Genomic DNA, 26,093 nt, shown 5'->3' on the forward strand with positions numbered 1-26,093 from the left:
TATGGATAAGATACACAATATTATAAATCTAGCTGTCCACTGCTCTTTCTCCAGTATTACTAGATTGGAACTTGTAATCATCTTAAAACCACTAGGGTTGGTTTTCTTTAACTTCTGCTAAGCTAAAGAAGGTAATTCCTTTTGAACAGATTCTTTCTCTGTAAAGAATATACTATGGAAGTGCTTCAGTAAATGAGGAATTAGTCATGAATCCAACAAGTAAACAATACAACAAATAACAGAATTCATTATAAAAAGAACTTTAATGTAAGGCACTGTTGTCCAAGAGTTAAAAGAATAAGAAAGTCCACACAATACTGCCTCAAACGTGTCATCTGCCCCACCACAGACATGAGGGTGGTAACAGCTCCCACTCCCCAAGCCATCTGAAACAGTATTCCTCGGTGGTGATACTGCCCCTCAAAGCACTAACTGGTGGTTTTTCTTTAAAAAAAAAAAAAAAAAGTCTAGTTATTTTAGTAACAGAAGAACTACCGAGTGTCTTCGGAGGATTTAAAAAACAAGAACAGAAAACTATACCAGCTTTTCTGGCCTAGAAAAAGCTTTGAAGCTTTCTAAGAGTTCCCATGTTTTTATGAGAGTGCCAAGAATACATTTTCTCTGTTGTCTAGTATGTCCCCACAATAAAAAGGGACAGAGTTTCCAGATTGCCCTTGGTTCAGGTGGTGCTTAATGGGAAGTTAAGAGCTACCTGCACAGATAGGCTCGAGAATCAACTTTCCATTAGCCCCCTGAAGAGTCAGAACACTCGAATGATGTCACATCACGGAGAGTATCACAAATTCTTAAGAATGTCTTCATTTACTCTCACGGAATACAGTAGCACTCGAACCTCAGGAAAACTGGATTCATGAATCATCGGAAGCCTGCAACGTGATTCTGAGACAAGAACACCCACTTGGTCCTCAGTGCTCAGCTGTTCTTTCGCAGCAATGGTTTTCTGGGGTAACTGTTCCTTCTATGGCTAATTACCAACAAGACACCTAAAGACACATTCTTCCAAGATCTTACCAGAAATTCATCTAAAGGACAGGGTCATCCAGGAAAGCAAAACTCTGCTTTCCATAGACAGTGTTGTTTATATGCACTAGACCAAGCAATCCACTCAGGGATTTAACAGTTTTAAAAATTAAACCAGGGTGCGGCTGACCAATGGATGGCGTGGTTCCCATGAGGCATCACTTTGACATTTTAGTCTCGGAAGGGGTTTCCCCAGTATCCAACGTCTTCAACAACCGGAAAAGGCCAGCAGCTTCTCGTATCCTACTGAACTCAATACAGAAGGCCTGCACTTCTATAAACAAGTCCTGCACGTTAATAATTTTGTTACGGATCAGGGACTGGAGGAAGACACAAACAAGACGCACCAAACGATTCTGGAAAAAAAAAATTTTTTTTAGTGTGCTCATTTTGTTGGCATGCATTTATAAAATGTACAAAAATTTCTGTTTCTCACCTGCATATATTTATCCTTAATTTGCTCACAAGTAGAGATGCAATTTGATATATAAAGGTGGATAAATTCAGGAGGTAGATCAACAGCTGTAGTTAGTCTGTTTCATTAAAAAGTCAGAAAATTAAGTCTGTTAAGTTTTATCTGCTAACACTTAAAAAATGACTCACTGTTAACCATAAAAAACAATTTCCTTTGGTCATTTGACGAAAATTTCTGATCTACGAGCCAGTTAAAAAAAAGAGAAATTCTTTTCTAGTTTTAAATACACTCTGGCAAATGAACCTAAGAGCCACACTCGTTCATTCACAAATGCTCAGTCCGTACTTAGCATTACACATCACAGTCAATCGTTCACCAGGTCCTTTTTGAGCACTCTGTCCCTGTGTGCTCTTGGCTGAAATACGTCATTGTCTCTTCCAAGCTCTAATGATACTGGCCATTACTATATCCATTTAAGTCAAGTTTATTGAACTCCTGTTACCTGTAAGTGCAATGAAGACAGTGGAGTGTCTGAGGAACGTTTAATAACTAAGCAGGATGATACATAACTGAGTACTAAAATGACGGGTGTGCAAATAGAGGAACGTAGGTGAGAACCGCTGGGAAGTCTTAAAAGGCAACTGACAAATGTGTTCTTTACCGAGGAACACCGCATAAAGGCTTGGAATCGGGCTAGCGAGGCAAGCTCACGAACAGCAGCAAAGACAAGAGTGGGAAAGGCCGATTTCAGAGTCCTGAAGGCGAATGCCAGTACGGTAATTCCCCTTATCCGCCGTCTGAAAAATTTCAAATGAGTAGGGTAATGAAATCTCAAGTCTTCCCGCTCTGTCCTGCCTGGGGACCATATTCACATAACTGTATTTACAGTATATTGTTATAATCTATTTTTTTTGTTGTTGTTAATCTCTCACTGTGCCTAATTTATAAATTAAACTGTATCACAGGTATGTATGTATAGGAAAAAACAATAATACGTAATAGTCTGGTACCATCTGCAGTTTCAGACATCCACGGAGGGTCTTGGAACTTATCTCCCATGGCTAAGGGGGGGCTACGGTATTTCCCAAAGGATTCTATGGAATGATTTAAGAAAAAACAAAGAAAAATGGGGTGCAGGTTGGTACTCCATGCTCCCATGAGTCTGGAAAATAGTGGGTTACATTAAACAGACTTCCTTTACGGCAGAGCCTTCGTTCTGCTAATATTCTGTATGAATTTCCACAAGAAGATTCACACACATTGCATGTTCTAAACTCATCTGACCACGGAAGTTTCTCTATAAGGAAGAGGAATGAGTGCTCCCTGGAACACGGCCCTGGAAGTCACTTGTGTGGGTCACCAACCAAAGTGTGAGTGATCCCTGGAACACTGCCCTAGAAGTCACTTGTGTGGGTTAGCAACCAAAGCGTAACACTTACGGATGATTCACTACGACAGGCAGGAGGGACGCACAGGATACCAGAACCCCGTCCTTGAAACTTAAAAGATAACCAGGGAGGTAGAGTAATCCTGATAAAAAGAGCAGTTTTTTTGGACTAAGTTCCCAATGTGAGATAAGGGCAATAACTATTACAGGGGCAATAACTAGTAAAGGGAAGGTGTGACCGCTCAGAGTTTAATCAGTCCGAAGGACTTGGAAAGAATCCAGCCCTGAAAGAAGAGTGAGTCCTAACTTAATAGAAGGGCCTTAACTGAACAAGGAGAAGGCAGAAATGAAACAGCATGTTTTTAACAAGCAGCTGACCAGTTTTACTAGTGAAAAGATGACAAAATTAAAACATAAGCTGAAGGTCTCACGCTTTCTGCCTTCTCCACCCCCTGAAAAGAGTGCACCCTCCGCCACTGCACACATTTCCATTACTCCAGTTCCAGGCAGGCTGTTTTGAAAATGGTAATTTGTCTAACCAGTTGATTGGATTAAAAGGATATCTTCTTCAGTACCATTTCAAGTAAACCAAACCAAACCTACTGCCATCGAGTCGATTCCGACTCATAGCGACCCTACAGGACGGAGCAGAACTGCCCCATAGAGTTTCCAAGGAGCACCTGGCGGATTTGAACTGCCGACCTATTGGTTAGCAGCCGTAGTACTTAACCACTATGCCACCAGGGTTTCCCCATTTCAAGTAGGTGGAAATAAATCCCAAATGACAAACATGCTAAAAAGCAAGCTAAAGAATGAACCTGGACCCTTACCTCACACCATATATGAAAACTAACTCAAAATGGATCACACACCTAAATGTAAGAACTGAAACCACCAAAGCCTTACGAGAAAACACAGGGGTAACACTTTGGGACCTAGTTTTCAACAGTGGATTCTTAGTTATGACACCGAAAGCATGAGCAACAAAAAGCGAATAGATAAATGGGACCTCGTCAAAATGAAAAACTCTCGTTCATTAAGAACTTTTATCAAAAAAGTGAAGAGACAACCTAAATATTGGGAGAAAATTTTTGGAAACCATATACTGGATAACAGTTTAATATCCAGGATATATAAAGGAGTCTTACAACTTAACAAAAAGATAAAAAGGGCAAAGAACTTGAACAGATAGTTCATCAAACAGTATATTCAAATGGCCAACAAGCACATGAAAAGATACTCAGCATCATCAGTAGTCGTTACTGTGTACCATCAAGTCGATTCCCACTCACACTGCCCCACAGGGTTCCCAAGGCTGAAATCTTTACAGGAACAGATCACCCGTGGAGCTGCTGGTGGGTTCAAACCGCCCACCTTTCAGTTAGCAGCTGAACGCTTAACCACTGTGCCACCAGGGCTCCTTCAATAGTCATCAGGGAAGTACAAATCAAAGCCACAGCTGAGCTAGCGCTTCACACCAACAGGAGTTAGTGAGGCTGTGGAGAAACGGGAACCCTCACTCATTGCTGGTGGGAATGTAAAATGGTTCAGCAGCCGAAGGAAACAGTTGGGCAGTTCCTCAAAAAGTTGAACATAGAATTAACACACGACCCAGCTATTCCACTCCTAGGTAGATACCCAAAAGGCTTGAAAGCAGGGACTCAAAGAGATATGTGAACACCGATATTCACTGAAGCACTTTTCACAACAGCCAAGAGGTAGAAACAGCTTAGATGTCCATCAATGGATGAATGGATAAGCAAAATGTGATACGTACATACAACGGAGTATTACTTAGCCATAAAGACACATGAAGTTCTGATACATGCTATGACATGTATGAGCCTTGAAAACATGCTGAACGAAATAAGTCAGTCACAAAAAGACAGATACTGCATGACCCCATTTATATGAAAGAGCTGGAATAAGCAAATAGATACAGACCAAAGATGATTAGTGGTTACTAGGAATGGGAGGCAGGAGGGAGAACGGACTCAATCCTTAGGGGACACCGAGCTTCTGTTTAGGGTAATGGAAAACCTGGGAACAGGTAAGAGTGATGGTTCAACAACATGATGAACAGAACACCTGGGAAGACTACTGAACTGGCCAAAGCTCTGTTACATAGACATTTACCACAATTTAAAAAAAGTGCTTTAGTTCAAGTTGTTGTTTGACACTCAGAATGATCTGTCCATATAGTAGAGAAACCATGTAATTTATTACCCAAAGACAGGACACCAAAGGTAAGAGAACCCAGAATAACAAACCTAAATCAGGACCATCTCAGCAAACCGGGGCTTATGGCCACCCTATACATAAACAATCCAGCAGGCTTCCAAGCTAAACTCTACCTAAACAAGCCTATTAAATCCATAATCTACCTAAAATGTGTTTGTAAATAATGTAAAATGTGAATTGCAAATAAATCATGAAAGCACCGTATAGCGCACAACGAAGGAATACACTGGGTTTCCCCGACAGCCAACGATGGCAGAGTAAGGAAATCGGGAGTCAAGGTTGGGAGGAGAGAGCAAGGAAGCTCTATGATTTTCCCAGGATTCTCTCAGATCCCGTGATTCATATTTTTCCATGCTACAGCCATTCCTCACTAAGAATGCAATAGCTATGTTTATACAGGGGTAAAGGAAACAACTATGTAAAGAAACTAAACTTTAGCTACGAAGCTTCATTTATGCTTCTATTAATGCTAAGTATGTTTGAAAGGCTACCTTCTCAGAGTGCTCACTAAACAAACAAAAACCCCGTTGCTGTGATGCCAATTCCGACTCGTGCTAAATTCCCATGCAGTGAGCACTGAGGCTCAGGTTATCTCTTTAATGGACTATCTCAGGCTAACAAATAGTAACAGGAAAAAGAAAATGGTTGCTAGTTTTTCCCCCGACCATTTAATCAGATGCACATACACTGATCAAATACAAAAAACCGGCACAGTGAAACTTACCGATTTACAACTTCCATTGAGTGTAAGGACATGTCCATATTGACCAGGACTGAGAAATACTCAGTTATCTGGCTCGACTGCATTAATTTCAGCAACATTTCTATGGCAACTAGAGGGTTGTTTTCCACGAGATCAGGAAGTTTGGCGGGAGTCAGGCCAATATGATAAACAAGTTTGGGATCTTTTTCCAACTCACCAAGGAGCTAAACAACCAAATAAAAGACAGAGAGGTTCCTGAGTAAAATGAGAAATTCTTTCATCCCTGTATGCAAAAAAGCAAGTATTTTAAACAAAAATTATCTGTATCAAACCAGCTTCATCAACTCCTCCCTCAAACCCATGAATCATCACGTCTTGGTATTTTTTAATTTACACTGAATTGTAAAAACATGAAGTGGAAACATCTCAAGGCCATGTATGAACATGCTAGTGATTTCCTGAACATTAAACCAGACTCAGTATTTCAACAATATTGTCCCGTAAATCCTCCGTAGGTTTTCTTTCATTTGTTATAACCCAAAATAATCTTAATTACCAACTAGTGCCCCAGAAAAGCACACACCGTAGGAACTGAGGGACACCTGAAACAGCAGCCCAGGCCAGCGCTGGCCAAGAACAGAGCAGCTGAGAAGGCACAGGGTGGAAGTGAATTTGCCTCTGCTTAGCTCTTCAGGTTGCAGTGGTCACGGCTCAAGTTAGGCTCGCACTTTGTAATTCAAACAGGTATTCTTGAAAACTTTTTTTCTGCCAAATAAGTACTTTTTCTTTTAAACGTTCTTATTCCTATCTATTTGTACATACCACAGTTGGCTGGGTTTCAGGATGGTCTAGAAAAGCAGAGTGAATGGAACTGCGAAGTTACTCAACTTGAAAATAATGGTTCTGGTGGTAAAGCAGGTTGGAGATGTGTCTCCCAATAAATTCTAATTTGCAAACGGAATAAAACCCACCAGCCAAAAACCTTCTGCAAGAAGGTCCTGGCTTTTCCCTAGGTGGGGGAGGGGCCATCCCATCGTACATTTAGGCCACAGGGACCATGCTGAATCTCAAACCCACCACCAATCAGCTGAGTCACTTGGAAGCTGGTTTACTTCTCTGCGCCTCATCTTCCTCCTCTACCAAGTGTCAGTCAGTCCACTTACTCTCAGAAGAGTTACTGTCCAGCTTGAATGTAACAATGTACAGTGCCTAGCCTGTACAGAGCAGGAGCAGGCCTGCCAAAAAAGAGGAGATCCAGCCTATCCCACGTCTCCCAGTCCAAACTGATCACAAACAAAATATGAAGCATTTTTAGTTGTCAGACACTGTGCCCTACCAGAGTAAAATCACCAAAAGGGGAAGGCGGAACAAAGCTTCAGAGATCCAAAAGGCCTCTGAAACTTCCCACCTCTTGGCTCATGCTGACAGTATTATTTTATTGGTCATTTACCACTTCATGAAGAATAAAAATGAACGAACTCTTCCCATGGTCCAGAGGAGAAAATGCCCGTGATAAATACATACCTGTGTTTGCTGAGGAGAAGATAAGGGGCTTCTGAAGGCTTTGGCCATTATTCGCTTGATCTCCACACCAGTGCTGTTCTTAACACACATTGACTTATCCCACTGAATGGTGTGCTCGGGCTCCGTGGGGTTCAGCCACGCCAACTCATCCTCACAAACGTGGAGCGGAGGCGGAGGACGAATGAACTCTGGCCGAAAATGGCCTGTAATGACAGGAACAACTGACTGCTCTCACCAGGAAGCTAACATCTCTCCAAGTATCCACCTCACACACATCTCACTGAGTGACGTGCACTAGTGCCTCTTTTAGTAAGGATAATGTGATAAAGCTCTCAAACTTCAAAATCACAAGTAGGAATGATATAGAAAGCCAGGAGTTCACTCAGAATACAAATAAGAAAATTAAGCACTGATGAAATATTATGCCAGAGAAGAAATCTATAAATTTTTGGAGAAAGGAGAGAAAAGCATCACCATGATGACAATTTTTAATTCACAGATGACACCACATAGGTGCTGAAGGACACAACTACTAGACTGGCGTAGATCTTCTGATGGGAAAAAGGAAATAAAGGTCTTTGTCTTCATGAATCCTGTTTTAGTTATAAAACTCTGTTCAGAGACCGCTATGACTTGTTAGTATATCTTTGCATCTTATAACCTTCAAATAGCAAAACACATGGGGATGAAATGGCAGGAGAAAAAAAGTGTAACTGACTTGTGACATTCTCAAATATATCTGGAGACTTTCATGAATCCCCACAGTCACAAACACCATATTTATTTTTACAAAACAGGAAAATGAAGTGACTCGAGACCTCTTAATCTTATTAAACAAGATTGGTCCCTAAGTTATAAACCTACTAGAATAAATGCTGGCTGGGACCAATTTCACACCTCACTTTGGTTCCTGCGTAGGGCATAAGGTAGTTTATTCCTATCATGGATCTAGGCTCTTGCCAAATTTGAGATTATACTCTTTGATGTATTGAAAGCTTTATCTTCTGGCTGAGAATTGCTTTCTTAGGCGTTCATACTGTCTCTTCACTTTTATCACCAGAATTTGTATCTCTTTTCAGGCCGTTTACAAAAAGCAAAAAAGTGTTTAGCACTTCATGAGACTGACTACTTAGGTAACAAAGAGACAGTTCCAATGAGATGGGAATGGCTGGACTCACTCACCTGAGTGATCTGCTTTTCACACACCCTCCTGGTGGCCCATGCAATTCAGAGTCAAATATTGAAATGGAGATATTAAATAGAAACCATTGCATGCCCCAGGCCTTCAGGAACACTGTGACTACCTGAAACTCAAATATTAAATCCATTTATGCCGGAGATCTACTGGGAACCAGGTGGCACAAAAAGTCACAGTGTCAATTTCAAACTCATGGTGACACTATAATCTGGAGAATAAGTTCTTAACCCTAAGCAGAAAGCAGGCCTTCATCATTAAAATCACACCGAAACCTATAAAACCAAAGATGCAGCTATATTATTACAAACTCAACAGGTATTTTCTTTGAATTAAGGTAAATCGAGACGAGTAAAATCAGTAACACTTCAAAATGGAAAAGGTGATGACAGTAACATAATTGAATAAAGATGTATAAAACAAGAAGGTCATCAGCTAAAATAGAGCCATTTCAGTAAAATCAAAGAATTTATATCTTCAGGTATACCAGGGGAAAAACAAACAAACAAACAAACCCCACTGCTGTCAGGGCAATTCAGATTCATAGCGACCCTAAAAGACAGAGTAGAACTACCCCATACGGTTTCCAAGGAGCACCTGGTAGATTCGCACTTGATCACTGTGCCACCAGGGTTCCATACTGACAACAGGTACGGCATTTAATAAAACACTTGATGTGTACATTTTTCTAAGAAGAAACTAACTTTCACTGAGCCCCTCTACTACATTCTAGACGCTGTACTAGAAAAGTTCACGTTAAATTCAAGTTAAGTAGCCAAGAAAACAACGCGATGTCTCAGAAAACAAGTGATGGGATGCTGATAAAAGAAAACCAAGGCTATGAAATTGATCCTCGTGTACTCACTTTCAATAGGAGGTTTTGGTCCACTGACTAAAGCTTCTGTGATCTGAGAGGCGACCGAGCTGTCAAATCCAGAATTGGAAGAATCCGGGTCTGGGTCACTGAGAATACTAGGGAAGCTAGCTTTACTCTGGGTTGGCAATTCCGACTGGCGCTCTGGAAAAGGTTAAAATAAGGAACATTTAAAAATTGAGGACAATGTAAGAGTGAAAAGACAAGCCATTAATTGCGGAACGTGTCTCCAACATATATAAACAAAGGGCCAGACCCAGCATACACAGACGTATCAAAAAAAAAAAAACCGTTGCCTTTGAGTTGATTCCTACTCATAATGACCCTATAACTGCCCCATAGGGTTTCCAAGGAGTGGCTGGTGGTTTCGAATTGCCAGCCTTTTGGTTAGCAGCCGAATTCTTAACCACCATGCCACCAGGGCTCCTCTAGACATAAACTCCTACAAATCCATCTTTTTTTTTTTTTTTAAAAAAGGACAAAGGACCCAATAGGAAAAAATGGGCAAATGACTTCCATGGGCACTTTACGGGGAAAAGTTTGTTCAATTCCACTAGAAACCACGGAAAAACCAGTTAAAACACAAGATACTGTTATATACCCTCCAGACCGGTAAACCTGAACCAACCTGACATAATCAAACACAGAGAAGAACATACAGTAATGGGAACCTGCACACTGACAATGTGTGTACAAAATGGCACAGAAGCACTGGAAACAACGTGACGTTCCCTAGTAAAACTCTACAGGTACACATTTTTCCACCTAGCACCAACACTCTAGGAGTCTGTGAGAAAGTTCAGAGCTCAGCATGTCCATCAACACAACCGTAGAACAGATAAAGAGCTTGGTCTTCCACTGTATGAACACACCACAACAGCAATAAAAAATAAGCAACAACAGTTACATGCCTTAACAAGGATGCACCCAACAAACACCCAACAAAAAGCACAAAGTTGGCTGTGTATAACCAAAAACCTCATGGGATTTGGATCCTTGGTTTGGAGGTTCAGGGTCATGGTTTCATGGGACATCCCAGTTAATAGGCCTAACGACGTGTTTGGTGCTTCTGTTCTAACTCCTAGTTCACTGCGCAGTGCCTGGGGTCTTAAAAGCTTGTGAGCAGCCATCCAAGGCATAACAGTGGTCTCTATTCACCTGAAACAAGAGAGGAAGAAGGAGAGTCAGGAATAGGAGAATATGGACTGCGTGGCTAATTGCCTCCATGAGCATCTGCCTCTTGTGCCGTGAGACCAGAAGAACTGGATGGTGCCTGGCTACCATTAATGAACACTTTGATCAAAGATTCCACAGAAGAATCCTGATCAAAACGGGGAAAATTGCAGAACAGAAATTCCAATTCTCAGGGACTCCAGACTTCCTGGAGCCAAGGGTCTGGTTGAACTCCTGAAACTACTGTCCTAAGATAATTTTTAAATCTTAAACCAAAAATATCCCCTGAAGTCTTCTTAAAACCAAACAATAGTTTAGCTTGACTAGTAAAAATGTCTGCCTTGAGCATTATGCTCTTTTAGGAATGATCTGTATGGTAGCCAAGAGACAAGAGCAATCCAAGGATTAGCTAGGAGCCTTAGAGGGCAGTGAGTTTATGTTAATGGAAAAGGAAACAACTAGAAAAGGAAGGCGTGAACGGTTGCACAAGTTGAAGAACGTAATCGATGTCACTGAATTGTACATGTAGACAGGGTTGACCTAGTATATGTTTTGCTGTGGGTATTTTTAACAATGATAAAATTAAAAAAAAAAAACAAATTCCACATACATAAAGCTCAAGAACACGCAAAATGATCCTACATGGTTTACAGAAACACGGACAAAACGGACTGAGAACAATCAGCACAAAAGTCAGGCTGGCGCTCTAACCAGACTCGCAACAGCTGGTACCACACAGAAGGGAAGAAAAGATATGGAGAACACAAATTCTTATTAAAAAAAACAAAAACAAACAGATAAAGTGGAACAATGGAGGACAGAAGACTCCCTGAGGCTATCACCCTGAGACACTCTTAAAACCAAGCCGATGCCTGAGATCACCTTTCAGAGAAACAGCAGAGTGGCCCACAAAATAAAGGATATTACCCGTAAGATTGGTGCTCTACTTAAAAACCGTCCTATGAGACCAAAAGGGCGACAATTACTCAAAAGCAAAGATGAGAAGGTACACAGGCAGGGAAGCTAGAGTGCTGGAAAGGGAACAAAGAGAACACAATTAAGGGGAATGCCGACTCACTGTGATGGATGTAACTAATCTCACTGAATAATGTATGGAAATTGTCAAATATCAAATGTGAAAACCGAACTTGCTGTGTACACTTTCCCAAAAACTCAATAAGATATTATTAAAAAAAGCTTAGTGATGGCAGGAGGAGCCACATAAGGGGCCTCTGGGTCCCAACAATGCTCAGTCTCTTCAGCTGCACGGTGAGTGGATCCTCTCAGTTCACTTCATTGTAATTCCTTAAAATGTACTTGCACGTTTTAGGAAATATCACATTTCAGACTTTGTAACTTTAAAAACAGAGGGCTAAATTCCTAATTACCTGAAGAGCTACAAAAGTCAATAAAAAACCATCAACCCAATGGAAAAATGGCCACATATGAAAGGATGTTCGACTTACATTCGTTTAATAAGAAAAACACTCATTAAAATTATCTCAAGGTGCCATTTTTTTGGTCTCAGATTGACAAGAGTACAAAAAGTTAGACAACACACTCTCTTGGTCAAGACAGGAAAAATTTTTTAAATTGGTAAACTAATAAGTAATATGTGTTTGTCAAGAATTTTTAATAAAACCTATGATGTGAAGAGGCAAAAACTCTGCCCCTTGTAGTTACTTATGTCTAAATTGTCTGTCTGTTTTTTTAAAGTTAAGAAAATGCAAACTACATAATCCATAAATGTACCTCTGGTCCAGGGATCCCACTGTAAGACATCTGAATTTCAGGCCTTCACAGAGGCAATCTGTATAGCTAGCTCCAGAGCAGACAAGCGTAGCTAATTGTTTATTTAATTTTGGACTTGTGAAAACGAAAGGGTCAGGACATCTTCAGTCTGGATGGAGGACAGCAAGAAGCAAGCCTGACCTCTGCCAAGCTTCTCAATCCTCATTTAGTCCCGTATAGGCAGTCCCAGGGTTACCAATGCCTGACTTACTGACGTCCTAGGTACTAACAGACTACCATAAAACCTATCGTATTAAAAATCTGAGTTAAACACAACAGAGAAACCCTGAGGAAGTAGGAGAGCAGTGGGATGCAGACCCCAAATTCTCATAAGACCAGACTTAATGGTCTGACTGAGACTAGAAGAACCCCGGTGGTCATGGCCCCCAGACCTTCTGTTGGCCCAGGACAGGAACCATCCCTGAAGCCAACTCTTCAGACATGGATTGGGCTGGACAATGGGTTGGAGAGGGATGCTGGTGAGGAGTGAGCTTCTTGGATCAGGTGGACACTTGAGACTATGCTGACATCTCCTGCCTGGAGGGGAGATGAGAGGGTGGAGGGGGTTAGAAGCTGGCGAAATGGACACAAAAAGAGAGAGTGGAGGGAGAGAGCGGGCTGTCTCATTAGGGGGAGAGTAACTGCGAGTGTGTAGCAAGGTGTATATGGGTTTTTGTGTGAGAGACTGACTTGATTTGTAAACTTTCACTTATAGTACAATAAAATTTTTTTTAAAAAAAACCTGAGTTAAATACAATGGTTCTAAGTAACACACCCATGCGCTACTTTGTGCCACTGGTGAAAAAACTGCGTGGCATCAGCAGTTCCTGGGCTCGTGGAAGGAGACTACTGTCTGCCACTGTAAGTCAGATCACACTGCTGGTAACAGTGTGTTGAGTGTGTAATTTCGCACGTGGCTTCAGCTTTCCTGTTATGTACCCTTGTCACCAGGCCTCCAAAGCATACAGCCGATACAAGTACCGGTGATGCATCAATAAAAGGAAAACGACCATGACTAAAGAGCCGGTCAATGAAGACCTCACGGAACTGCAGCAGCAGATGACAGCATCTGAGGAAGAAGACAGGGACCTCAAAACTCTAGAACCGGAAGTTTCTAACAAAAGACTTAGCTAAAGCCTTTCGTCTCACTGAAGCAGGGATGGCAAAGTGAGAGGAACAAGATCCTAACACAGAGAGGTTCACCACTGTTTACCGTACCGTTACCGTGAGCCTCAGCTGCTACAAGGATGTTTACAACAAGAAAAAGAAAAGCTCTGTAGAAACTTCTCTTGATGCCTACGTCAAGAAACGGATCCCAGTAGTAAAGCCCTCTCTCCAGCAGCAGCAGCAAACCCTGACTCTCCAGCACCAGGCCCACCATCCTCTCCTGCTTCATCCAATTATTAATGTTATCGTAACGCCACCTCACCAGTGCCCCTTCCGGTACGCAAGACATCGACCGAACCAGAGTGTTAATCATGATCTTTCTTCTTTCTATCTAAACTGTTTGAAGAACTTTTTTTTTTTTACAGTACTGAGTACCTACACACAGATTCTCTCTTCAGTACAGTACTGTATGTACTTTTACTACTATTACTGCATTATTACGTTTAAGATGTCTCAAGTTTTATATGCATGTCATTGTTGTCAGGTGCCATCTAGTGGCTTCCGACTCATGGCGACCTACCTCCCAACCACGTACAACAGAACGGAACACTGGCTGCTCCTGCACCATCCTCAGATGGACTCTACTTTGAGGAGACAACTCTTTCCCAGTCCTCTTTTGACTGCCTCCCAGCCTGAGGGGCTCACCTTCCGGCACTACATCAGACAATGTTCTATTGCTATTAATAAGGCATTTGCTGGCCAGTTTTTTTAAAAATTAGATCGCCAGGCATTTCTTCCCAGTCTTAGTCTGGACACTCCACTGAAACCTGTCCACCATGGGTGACCCTGCTGGTATTTGAAATACTAGTGGCAGAGATTCCAGCATCACAGCAACACGCCAGCCACCACAGTAGGCCAAACTGACAGACGCGTGGTGGCTGATACACACAGAAGGGTAAAATATATACTATACACTAAGGCAAACATTTGACTGACACTAAGTAAGAACCGCATGTACCTGTTTCAACTTACCTACAAATGTGACTGAAACACAGACAGGAATGGATCTCGTTCGTAACCTGCCTGTATTCATTTCTGAGCTCAATGTACCTTCAAAACTTTCTCAGAGGCTGACTCAAGTCCTCCTAAGTTGAGAGGGAGGTCGGATTTTATTTCCACTTTCTTAAATACTAACAGAGCCATCAGCATACACATCACTTCTGAAGGTAGGGTGATTAAAATTGCCTATCAGCTCTATACTCTGTTTTCATACTATCTCTGGTGAAAGGAATGCTCATTTTTCCCCGTTATTAAATTATATCTGGCACTAGTGGCTAATACTTACTTTTGTGTACCTTTAACCTTAGAAGTCTTAAAACAATTTCTCTTGGTTTCAGAATATAATCAGTGCTGTACTGCTGTACCTGACTGTTAAAAAGGGAGGCTCAGAACGCACCAAGGAAATGAAGTTTATCGAAATACTCTGCTTATATAAGCAAGCTGCCTTATATCAGAAGCCAAGTATCACAGGTGCATGAGGTCTTGAGGAGGAGGCGCTGTCAGAATTCAGTCCTGCAGTTCAGTTAATCCCAAGTTCTCTGTTCTTTGTCAAGAGTTCACAAATCTGGCCATACATCGGAATTTCCCTAATGAATCAATCTCAAGGGGTAAGACAGAGGCGTAACTGAGGCATGGCAGGTAGGGCTCAGCCCTGGGCATCCCGTGAGGAGGGGCACTAAAGAGCAGTTTATGCTGGCTGTGCAGTTTCCACCGCCAGCCGTGAGAGATCGTTCAACAATTTAACACCAGCTGCCACAGGCGCTAATTTCTGTGGACACCACTGCTGCCCAGGCGCTGATATTTTTGCTTGGGCCAGGCAAGCAAAAGGTGCACCTTCTGAGCCTTCAGAGCTCAGCTTCTCTCTGACCACCCAGTTCCAGAAGGTTCCCCTATTCTTTTCTATACCTATCCCAATACCTGTTTGCTTCAAGAGCACTCACTGATTTGCTTATATGCGTAACACAGAGGTGGTCAAGTATTTATAGGATAAGCAGAAAGCAGAAGGTAGGAAGGGGAGCTTGTATGGCAATGCCTTGGTGAATACAATCAACTCCCAGAGAAAACTCTCGATTAAAGAACCTGTTTTTCAATACCGAAGGGCCTACACGCTCTGCTTATTTACCTGCCAAGCTGCAAGAGAAGACAGTCCGAAATACGCGAACAACCGACAACTGCTGTTACTTTTACATCTTGACACCACTTTGAAACTAAAGTTTAACCACAATCCAACCACAAGGGAAGGGTTCTGAGAGGACAGAAAGCTCTACTGAACTGAAAAAGTGACTCTGTGATACAGAAGTAAGAACCCTGGCAAGACCTTTGCAGGCGAAACTTATTATACTGTTTGAGGTGACTTCACACACATATACCTAAATTCACGATTCAGTACAAACACTCCAAAATCATGCGTCAACTATTTATTCATGACTTACCAACTCAGGGCTGGTCACACTTTGGCTCCCTTTACTGATGTATGAAAGTTACTTTTGCTATTTCACCCACTGAGCTACCTTTTCATGTACTTTTGGCCCCAATGATTTCCTAGAGTTTTTCTATTTTTCCTTCTTTAATCCTATTTGTTTCAAGTCACCTGATTTCCTACAAAGGCTGAAACCACGTGAGCTCACTGGCAGTGAACAACGTCACCAGACACGGGATGGCACAGTTACATACGGCCCACCAAAACAGCATGGGACAACACGCCTTCCATCATCAACAGTGTCTTATAACTGAAGAAATTACTTTCAGAAAAAAATTAAAAAGGAAAAACACTAAAGTTTACCCAGCATTCCCCTAAAATTGAAAACATAATCAAGTGAAAATTCAAAATGAATTTATACGCCCCATTACCATCAAAATGAAGGTCTCGGTTAAAGATTCAGTACTGAAACTACTGTTTTTTTTAAGTGGAAGATGCTAACCTTTTGGCACAGTAACAAAGACCTTTAAGTAGAGGTCACAGCCTTGAAACCCCTATGGAGTGCAGCTCTCTGCACACACGGGGTCACTGTGAGTCGGAATCAACTCGGCAGCAACTAACAGCAGCACAGCACAGCAAGAAAAGACGCCCAGTGCCTCCACACCACAACGCCCGAGCCACCAAATCCTCCTTACCAGCAAAGGCTGGCTGAACGCCCAGTGCCTCCACACCAGAATGCCCAAGCCACCAAATCCTCCTTACCAGCAAAGGCTGGCTGAACGCCCAGTGCCTCCACACCAGAACGCCCGAGCCACCAACTCCTCCTTACCTGCGAAGGCTGGCTGAACACCCAGTGCCTCCACACCAGAACGCCCGAGCCACCAACTCCTCCTTACCAGCGAAGGCTGGCTGAACACCCAGTGCCTCCACACCAGAACGCCCGAGCCACCAAATCCTCCTTACCCGCGAAGGCTGGCTGAACGCCCAGTGCCTCCACACCAGAACGCCCGGGCCACCAACTCCTCGTTACCGGCTAAGGCTGGCTGAACGCCCAATGCCTCCACACCAGAACGCCCAAGCCACCAACTCCTCCTTACCGGCTAAGGCTGGCTGAACGCCCAATGCCTCCACACCAGAATGCCCGAGCCACCAAATCCTCCTTACCGGCTAAGGCTCGCTGAACGCCCAATGCCTCCACACCAGAATGCCCGAGCCACCAAATCCTCCTTACCGGCTAAGGCTGGCTGAACGCCCAGTGCCTCCACACCAGAACGCCCGAGCCACCAACTCCTCCTTACCGGCTAAGGCTGGCTGAACGCCCAGTGCCTCCACACCAGAACGCCCAAGCCACCAACTCCTCCTTACCGGCTAAGGCTCGCTGAACGCCCAGTGCCTCCACACCAGAACGCCCAAGCCACCAACTCCTCCTTACCGGCTAAGGCTAGCTGAAGCCCGCTAATGTCCACAGACTGGCCCATGTTTCCAACGTCCATCAAAGCAATCTGGCGAGGTGTCTTTTTGAAGAGTTCCCTTGGCGGTGCCAGCATTAGCTGGGAAAGAAAAAACTTTTCTGGTGGAGTTATAGGAGGTAAAAATCCTGTAAAGGAAAATGTAATATGATTTCGCCAAAGGTCACTTTTAAAAATTAACATGAATGGGTAAAATTAGCATTTGCGACTTGCCACTTCATCCCACTTTTTTTTTTTTTAATTGTACTTTAGATGAAGGTCTACAGAACTAGCTTCTCATTAAACAGTACACGTATCGTTTTATGACACTGGTTAATAGCCCCACGACATATCAACACTCTCCCTTCTCGACCTTGGGTTCTCTGTCACCGAACTTCCTGTCCCCTCCCGCCTCTGGTCTTTACCCCTGGGCTGGTGTACCCCTTTAGTTTCATTTTGTTTTACAGGCCTGTCTCATCTTTGGCTAAACGGTAAACCTCAGCAGTGACTTCATTACTGCGCTAAAAGGTTGTCCGGGGGCCATACTCCTTGGGTCACCCCAAGCATTTTTAAACCCTAATTCATAATTAAGTTTCAGGTAACCAAAAATATATACTAGACATACAAATAATGTAAATATACCTTAAAAAAATCTATGACTTGTAGCAATATGAATGAAACTTATGGTTTTTGGAACTACTAAGAACTTTATTTTATAAAGCCTTTTACCTCAATTCAAGTAGAGATTAAAGCTTATGTCATCAAACACAGAAATCGCAGCACGCAGAAATGCTTTTCTTTCTTTTCTGCCGCTTCCAGTGATCGCGCAGAAACGGAAAGAGGCGGCCATCGCTACCGATGCAAATACACTTCACCTACTTGCTTCAGTACACAGTGCGGCCACAAAATCCCCACTTCGGCGAATGTTCCTTCCCTTCTGTCCCACACCCGACAGCCCCTAACCCTCATCTGTCCTACCCCGCCCCCGCTGTCTTCCCCTGCGGCCCAGACTACACGAGAGCCTTCCTGATTACCCCAGGTCCACCGGCCCCAGGCCCCTAGCTACCACAGTGCTACAACTACGCTTCTCTCTCTCCCACCAGACTGCAGGAAAACTGACTTATGTACAGGAATATCCTCAGCCCTACCACTGCATCACCTGCAAGCTTTTTTTTTTTTTAAATAGATCTATCAGATGCTTCCAACACTCGTCGGTCAAGTTTGCTATACTGTGGTGGCTTGTGTGTTGCTATGATGCTGGAAGCTATGCCACCAATGTTTCAAATACTAGCAGGGTCACTCATGGTGGAAAGGTTTCAGTGGAACTTCCAGAGTAAGGCTAGGAAGAAAGGCCTGGAAATCTACTTCTGAAAATTAGCCAGTAAAAACCTTACAGAGCATAATGGAACACTATCTGACTCACTTGCTTTGGACACCTTACCAGAACGGATCAATTCCTAGAGAAGGACATCATGTTTGGTGAAGTAGAGGGCCAGCAACAGTATGGGAGACCCTAGGTGAGATGGACTGGCACAACGGCCACAACAATGGAATCGGACATGCAGGTGATCAAGAGGATAATGGAGGACCAGGCAACATTTCGTTCTGTCGTGTGTAAAGTTGCCAGAAGTCTGAGTCGGCCTGACAGCAGCTGACATCATCAGATGCTTACCCTCGACGTACAGTAACAGAAGTTCTAGGAGTGGGCTGGCAGACACTGAGACTTCCTCTTCTGTGTATTTACGTACCATCTGTACCTACTTCAACAGTGATGGGAACAACGGGTAACATCGTAGGGACTTTTACTCTTCGTAACAACCCTGCCAGGGAGGAATTATGATTATCTGCATTTTACAGATAAGAAACTGAGTTGCAGAGAGGTTAAATAACCCATCCAAGAATTCCTTCCCTAGCAACTGCCTCAGCTCCATTGGCAAATTTGTAGGTACAGTACAGTCTATGGGCTGGGATTTGGTTTAGAATCACTGCGTTTGAGAACTGCATTATACAAATGAGGGTTCTTTCGCCTGACCAGCCCTTCAGAATTCAAAGGGCCCTCTGACGTAAATCCTACACTGTCCCCATCCTATAATAATGGCACCCTAGGGTGGTTGGTGGGTTTTGTCCTCACACACACATGCTGCATTCACTTTTGAGGGGTTCTCAAACTTTCTAAAAGCCAGGTTGAGTACCAGTACCCTAAGAGCACCTCAGTCCAACAAAAATGGTGCCTTTCTTAGACAAGAACAGTGCAAGAAACTCATCAGGAGGTACTTGAGATCCAGAGGGGCTGCCAGGCAGAAGACTGATGAGCCTAAAATGTAGAAGCCCTCACATGCCACCAAAAAGCCCCCAGGGAATATCTCAAAAGCTGCTGCCCTAACCATCTCTCCGTATAGCAGGCTCTACCATAGGGCAACCTACCGTCTCCCACGGGTTACGGGCTACAAGCTGTTCTCCCTTGTTTACCTGCTTCGCCACTACACTTGTCCTCTTCTAAGGCCCCTAATCCCTGTCACCATCCACTCTCTACCCTTCTCCTCTCCTGGCTGCAAGACTTCACCCAAAGTCAATCCCCACAAAGCACTGGCTGCTCGAGTTCTAGAAACAAACAGAAAGTGCAGCCTGGCATCTAACCCACTGACCTGATCTTACCAACGCTGCACAACTACACGGTTTACATCGTTCAGCAGTCCTGCATTTTCTAATCGGGGTCGTCTGTCTGAGACTACCTCCTATCCTCTGCCCCCATCCTATTATCCAAGGTCGACCAACCGGCTGCAAAGTCTTTAAACGCTGTTTAACCACAGGTTTAGCTTCTTTGGGTTCTTAATATTGACCTCCATTTACTCATCCGAGAGTTAAAACCGGGGCCAGATCCAGTTGTGTCTTAATGCTTAACTTCAGACACTTCAAATGGGCTGTAGAAAACGAACCGTTTTTGAGGCACTGAACATGGCCAGCCTCACACAGAGCTGCACGGGACACGTCGAGAGGGCTTATTTCCAGCCCCACGAATCTGTAATTAAGTTCCCTCTCTCAGACGTGAGAACAGATGGGCCAGGGGATAGTCTAACTTCACGAAACCCAAACCCACTGCCGTCGAGTCGATTCCAACTCATAGCGACCCTACAGGACAGAGAAGAGCTGCCCCACAGAGTTCCCAAGAAGCGCCTGGCGGATTCGAACTGCCGACCCTTTGGTTAGCAGCCCCAGCACTTAATCACTACGCCACCAGGATTTCCATAACCTCACAGGGAGACTTACTGTCACTTTGGACGAATTCCCAAAAGCGCAAGGGGAAAACGGCCGAGCCCATCCAGCCACCCAGCCACCCCCGGGGCACCGGCCGAGCCCAGCCACCCAACCACCCCCCGCCCCCGGGGCACCGGCCGAGCCCACCCACCCCCCCCCGCCCCCAGGGCACCGGCCGAGCCCACCCACCCAGCCACCCCCCGCCCCCGGGGCACCGGCCGAGCCCACCCACCCAGCCACCCCCCCGCCCCCGGGGCACCGGCCGAGCCCAGCCACCCAGCCACCCCCCCCGCCCCCGGGGCACCGGCCGAGCCCACCCACCCAGCCACCCCCCCCGCCCCCGGGCCACCGGCCGAGCCCACCCACCCAGCCACCCCCCCGCCCCCGGGCCACCGGCCGAGCCCACCCACCCAGCCACCCCCCCGCCCCCGGGCCACCGGCCGAGCCCACCCACCCAGCCACCCCCCCGCCCCCGGGGCACCGGCCGAGCCCACCCACCCAGCCACCCCCCGCCCCCGGGGCTCCGGCGCAGAGGCGGCGCCCACCTGAGAGCGGGGGCCGGTCGGGCTCCTGGCCGCCGCGGGCGGGCGGCGCGGGGTTGAGCAGGTGCGCGAAGCTGGCGGCGAAGGGGTTGGCGGCGAGCGGCTCGGTGCGGTACATCTCCCAGAGCAGGTAGAGCGCCGTGAGGCGCTGCGCCGCGCTGGGCAGCAGGTCGGGCTGCTGCAGCAGCATGACCAGCACCGAGCCCAGGCGGAAGTGGTCGGCCTTGCTGAAGTAGTGGTGGAAGGCCGTGGACAGGCCCTCGAAGGTGCTGCCGCCGCCCGCCTCCTCCGAGATGATGCTCAGCAGGCTCGACAGCTCCTTCGGCGTCAAGCTCATCCTGCCCGCGGGGCCCCCGGGGCCTCCGCTCCCCGGCCCGGGGACGCCGGCTCGAGCGCCTCTGCCGCCGCTGGAGACTCCCGGGCCGCTCCTGGACGCCGACCCCGCCGCCTCCCGGACCCCGCTTTGCTCCGCGGCGCTGAGAAGCCGGCCAGACGCCGCGCTCGTCCCGCCACCGGGCATCCACCTCGCCCGCCTGCCCTGCTTCCTGGCCGGAGTGGCCCTGGCGCCGGCTGGCTCCGTCCCCGCGGCCGTAAAGCGTGCTGTGGCACGACAGCGTCGCAAACAAAACACGCCGGGAAAGCCAGAGCGCCGCGGAGGCAGCGCCGAGCGAGAGCGAGGCTGTGGAGCGAGGCCGCCGGAAGGATCGGGAGGCGTGGGATGGGCGGGCTGGAAGCGGCCGGAAGTGGGGGCGGGGCCGGAGGGGGCGCGCGGATTGGGCGGGCGGGTCGTGGCTCGTAGACGTCACACGGCGGGACAGCCCGGCGAGCCTGGGGTCCGCCTGCTGCCAGTGCCTGCGCTGCTGGGAAGGCGGGCTGTGTAGGCTCCCCCGGCGCAGTGGTTGGCCGGACGGTCCCGATAAACAAACCAAAAATCAAACCCACTGCCACGGAATCAATTTCAACTCGTAGCGACCCTGTACAGAGTGTAACTGCCTCCTAGGGTTTCCAAGGAGCCGCTGGTGGATTCCAACAGCCGACCTTCCGGGCAGCAGCCAAGCGCTTAAAAACTGCACTCTCCCTCCCCCCAATAAGTACTGGCTACTGTAGTGTTTGGATTCTGTGTAGTTTTCTTAATATAACATCCATGGCTGTTCATTGTAAAAAATTTTAAAGCGTATAACTAACCAAACATTTCCCATATCTAAAGCTAATTTGTCTTATGCTGTCATTTGCAGAAATGGAATCCTTGCCGTTTGGCTATGCTACTTTTTACTTAGTCTGCCCTATCCTGGCTGCGAAAATGCTAATGTTTGGTCCAACCCAAAGATTCTGATCCAGGCAGCTAAACAAAACAAGCCTCCCACGTGACTCTAACATGCTCTTTGCCAGACTTGTGTTTCGGTATAACTCATAGCGACCCTATATGACCGGGTAGAAGAGCCCCATCGGGTTTAAGGAGGAGCTGGTGGATTCAAGCTACCGACTTTTTGGTTAGCAGCTGAACGCTTAACCACAGCACCACCAGGGCTCCCAATTGGCTCTCAACTATGCTATCAACTCAAGTAGTTAAATGCCTCCTTAATTCTTAGGGAAATTTTAAGGGAGAGAAATTGCTGGGCCAATGAGTATGCATATTTTGAAGACTTCTTCAATTTCCTGCTCAGTTGCCAAAGATCCCACTAGCCAATTAACATTCCTAACATCAGCAAAGATAATTTGCTAATGTTTGGAACATTGGGGAACTGGGTCAGTTAGCGTGAAAGTACTCTTGTTTTTATTCTTTTACTATAATAAACATAATTGTGTTTGAGCCATTACATTCTGGGGTCTATTTGTTACAGCAATTAACCTACCATACACAGGTTTTACCGTTTTGTATTTTCAAGATGCTTTAAAATATTTGAACATTATTGATTACAAAAAAGAACTAAGTATTGTTCTTTCTGTGGGAGTATTTTCAACATGAACATGACATCAGACTTTGCTTGTGTTCCCACAAACCAGTTCTCAGGCCCTAAGCCATCATCAGCATAGGTTTCGGTGGTCCTCCTTCATACTCACCTCATCCTTGCCCTCAGACTTCCCACCTGCATTTGGTCATTTAACAAGTACTGTTTTGGGCACCTGTTATCTATGAGGAAACCCTGGTGGCACAGTGGTTAAAGTGCTACAGCTGCTAACCAAAAGGTAGGCAATTCAAATCCACCAGGCACTCCTTGGAAACTCTACGGGGCAGTTCTACTGTGTCCTATATGGTCGCTGTGAGTCAGGCAACAGGTTTGGTTATTATCTACAAGTTGGAATCCTACAGCAATGGATTTGGTTTTGAGCACCTTTTATCTGCCAGACAGTGCTATAGGCATTGCTGAAAGGCCAGGGACAAAACAGAGGCATTTTTTGGAGCTTAGAGGAGTTTGGTGGCCCCGGGAGGCCTCTTGGTCAGCAGCACAGTAACAATCAGTGCAGGAACCCCCAGGAGAGAATCATCTTCATCTGATACTTGAGTTTACTATATAATTGAAATATCCCACTGAAACCTTTAAAACTCTTTATAAAATAGAACACAAATTTTCTTTTCTTTTTAGACTGTGTGTACAGAACACAATTTATCCTTGTTATCATTAGAAATATGCTGTAACAGAGTAATGTCTTAGTTATCTAGGGCTGCTATCACAGAAATACCACAAGTGTGTGGCTTTAACAAACAAATCTATCTTCTAACAGTTGAGGAGGCTAGAAGTCTGAATCCAGGGTACTGGCTCTAGAGGAAGGCTTTCTTTCTCTGTAGGCTGGCAGAAAGGCCCCTTTGAGCTTCAGCTCCTGGGAGATCTTCATGAGGCTTGGCTTCTGTCTTCCCCCATCTCTGCTTCTTTTTGCTTGCTTGTTTAATCTCTTTTATACCTCAAAAGAGATTAACTCAAGATATACCCTAATCCTGCCTTATTAACATAACAAACATAACCTAATACTCATTGGCTAGATCTTGAAACGTTCTTTTTGACAATGAATGCAACACCATTCCTCTTCAAGTTGTCATTCCCAGCATAGTAGACTATATGATTGTCCCATTCAAAATGGCCAATGCCAGTCCATTTCAGCTCAATAATGCCTAGGGTATCGATGTTTATGCATTCCATTTCATTTTTGATGATTTCCAATTTTCCTAGATTCATACTTTGTACATTCAAGGTTCCGGTTATTAACAGATGTTTGCAGCTGTTTCTTCTCATTTTGAGTTGTGCCACATCAGCAAATGAAGGTCCCGAAAGCTTTACTCCATCCACGTCATTAAGGTCGACTCTACTTTGAGGAGGCAGCTCTTCCCCAGTCATCTTTTGAGCGCCTTCCAACCTGGGGGGGGGGGTCTCATCTTCCGGCACTATATCAGACAATGTTCTGCTGCTATTCATAAGGTTTTTACTGGCTAATGCTTTTCAGAAGTAGACTGCCGGGTCCTTCTTTCTAGTCTGTCTTAGTCTGGAAGCTCAGCTGAAACCTGTCCTCTGTGGGTGACCCTGCTGGTATCTGAATACCAGTGCCATAGCTTCCAGCATCACAGCAATACACAAGCCCCCACAGTACAACAAACTGACAGACACCTAAAGTACAACGCTGTCAATGATAGGATAGTATCCATATGCCTACAAGGAAGACCAGTTAATACGACTATTATTCAAATTTATGCACCAACCACTAAGGGCAAAGATGAAGAAATAGAAGATTTTTATCAGCTGCTGCAGTCTGAAATTGATCCGACATGCAATCAAGATGCATTGATAATTATTGCCGTTTGGAATATGAAAGTTGGAAACAAAGAAGAAGGATCAGTAATTGGGAAAGATTCCCTTGGTAATAGAAACAATGCCGGAGATCAAATGATAGAATTTTGCAAGACCAACGACTTCTTCATTGCAAATACCTTCTTTCACTAACATACATGGACCTCACCAGATGGAACCCACAGAAATCAAATTGACTACATCTGTGGAAAGAGATGATGGAAAAGCTCAATATCATCAGTCAGAACAAGGCCAGGGGCCGACTGTGGAACAGACTATCAATTGCTCATATGCAAGTTCAAGCTGAAACTGAAGAAAATCAGAGCAAGTCCACGAGAGCCAAAATATGGCTTTGAGTATATCCTACCTGGATTTAGAGACCATCTCAAGAATAGATTTGATGCATTGAACACTAGTGACTGAAGACCAGACGAGTTGTGGAATGACATCAAGGACATCATCCATGAAGAAAGCAAGAGGTCACTGAAAAGAAAGAAAAGACCAAGATGGATGTCAGAGGAGACTCTGAAACTTGCTCTTGAGCATCGAGCAGCTAAAGCAAAAGGAAGAATTCATGAAGTAAAAGAACTGAACAGAAGATTTCAAAGGGCCTCCCGAGAAGACAAAGTAAAGTATTACGATGACATGTGCAAAGAACTGGAGATGGAAAACCAAAAGGGAAGAATACACTGGGCGTTTTTCAAGCTGAAAGAACTGAAGAAAAAATTCAAGCCTTGAGTTGCAATAGTGAAGGATTCCATGGGGAAGATATTAAAAGATGCAGGAAGCATCAAAAGAAGATGGAAGGAATACACAGAGTCATTATACCAAAAAGAATTATTCAATGTTCAACCATTTCAAGAGGTGGCATATGATCAGGAACCGATGGTACTGAAGGAAGAAGTGACAAGCAAGGCTCCAGGAATTGATGAAATAGCAATTGAGATGTTTCAACAAACAGATGCAGCGCTGGAGGTGCTCACTCATCTATGCCAAGAAATATGGAAGACAGCTTCCTGACCAACTGACTGGAAGAGATCCATATTTATGCCTATTCCCAAGAAAGGTGATCCAACCAAATGTGGAAATTATAGAACAATATCATTAATAACACACACAAGCAAAATTTTGCTGAAGAT

General features: G+C 44.9%; 1 protein-coding gene across 3 annotated transcripts; it reads right to left on the bottom strand.

The window, feature by feature from the left end:
• Positions 1-244: 244 nt before the first annotated feature.
• On the bottom strand, positions 245-21,848 carry CNOT11 (CCR4-NOT transcription complex subunit 11). Of its 3 annotated transcripts, XR_007513557.1 has the most exons (8): positions 21,179-21,844; positions 17,363-17,527; positions 9,372-9,524; positions 7,312-7,514; positions 5,809-6,011; positions 1,959-2,253; positions 1,478-1,574; positions 1,312-1,397 (listed from the first exon to the last, which is right to left on the bottom strand). XR_007513557.1 is itself a non-coding variant. In XM_049856319.1 (7 exons), the coding sequence occupies exons 1-7, from the start codon at positions 21,693-21,695 to the stop codon at positions 1,200-1,202; spliced, it is 1,536 nt and encodes a 511-aa protein (XP_049712276.1). In that variant the 5' UTR covers positions 21,696-21,828; the 3' UTR covers positions 245-1,199. The 3 variants fall into 3 exon arrangements, 2 of the variants coding, with proteins under 2 accessions (XP_049712276.1, XP_049712277.1); XM_049856319.1 differs by lacking the exon at positions 1,959-2,253 and having other exon boundaries at positions 245-1,397; positions 21,179-21,828; XM_049856320.1 differs by lacking the exons at positions 1,312-1,397; positions 1,478-1,574; positions 17,363-17,527 and having other exon boundaries at positions 1,588-2,253; positions 21,179-21,848.
• Positions 21,849-26,093: the final 4,245 nt, after the last annotated feature.

Source organism: Elephas maximus, chromosome 17, assembly GCF_024166365.1.
Source record: "Elephas maximus indicus isolate mEleMax1 chromosome 17, mEleMax1 primary haplotype, whole genome shotgun sequence".
NCBI classification, from domain to species: Eukaryota; Metazoa; Chordata; class Mammalia; order Proboscidea; family Elephantidae; genus Elephas; species Elephas maximus.

What these genes read in the sequence shown, in the direction of transcription:
- CNOT11 (XM_049856319.1), bottom strand. Translation starts at nt 21,695, where the DNA reads ATGCCCGGTGGCGGGACGAGCGCGGCGTCTGGCCGGCTTCTCAGCGCC. An exon ending in ACCAAAACCTCCTATTGAAA is followed by an intron (nt 7,515 to 9,371) that starts GTGAGTACACGA and finishes CTGTCATTACAG; the next exon opens with GCCATTTTCGGCCAGAGTTC. An exon ending in TTAAGGATAAATATATGCAG is followed by an intron (nt 1,398 to 1,477) that starts GTGAGAAACAGA and finishes TTTTTTTTCCAG; the next exon opens with AATCGTTTGGTGCGTCTTGT.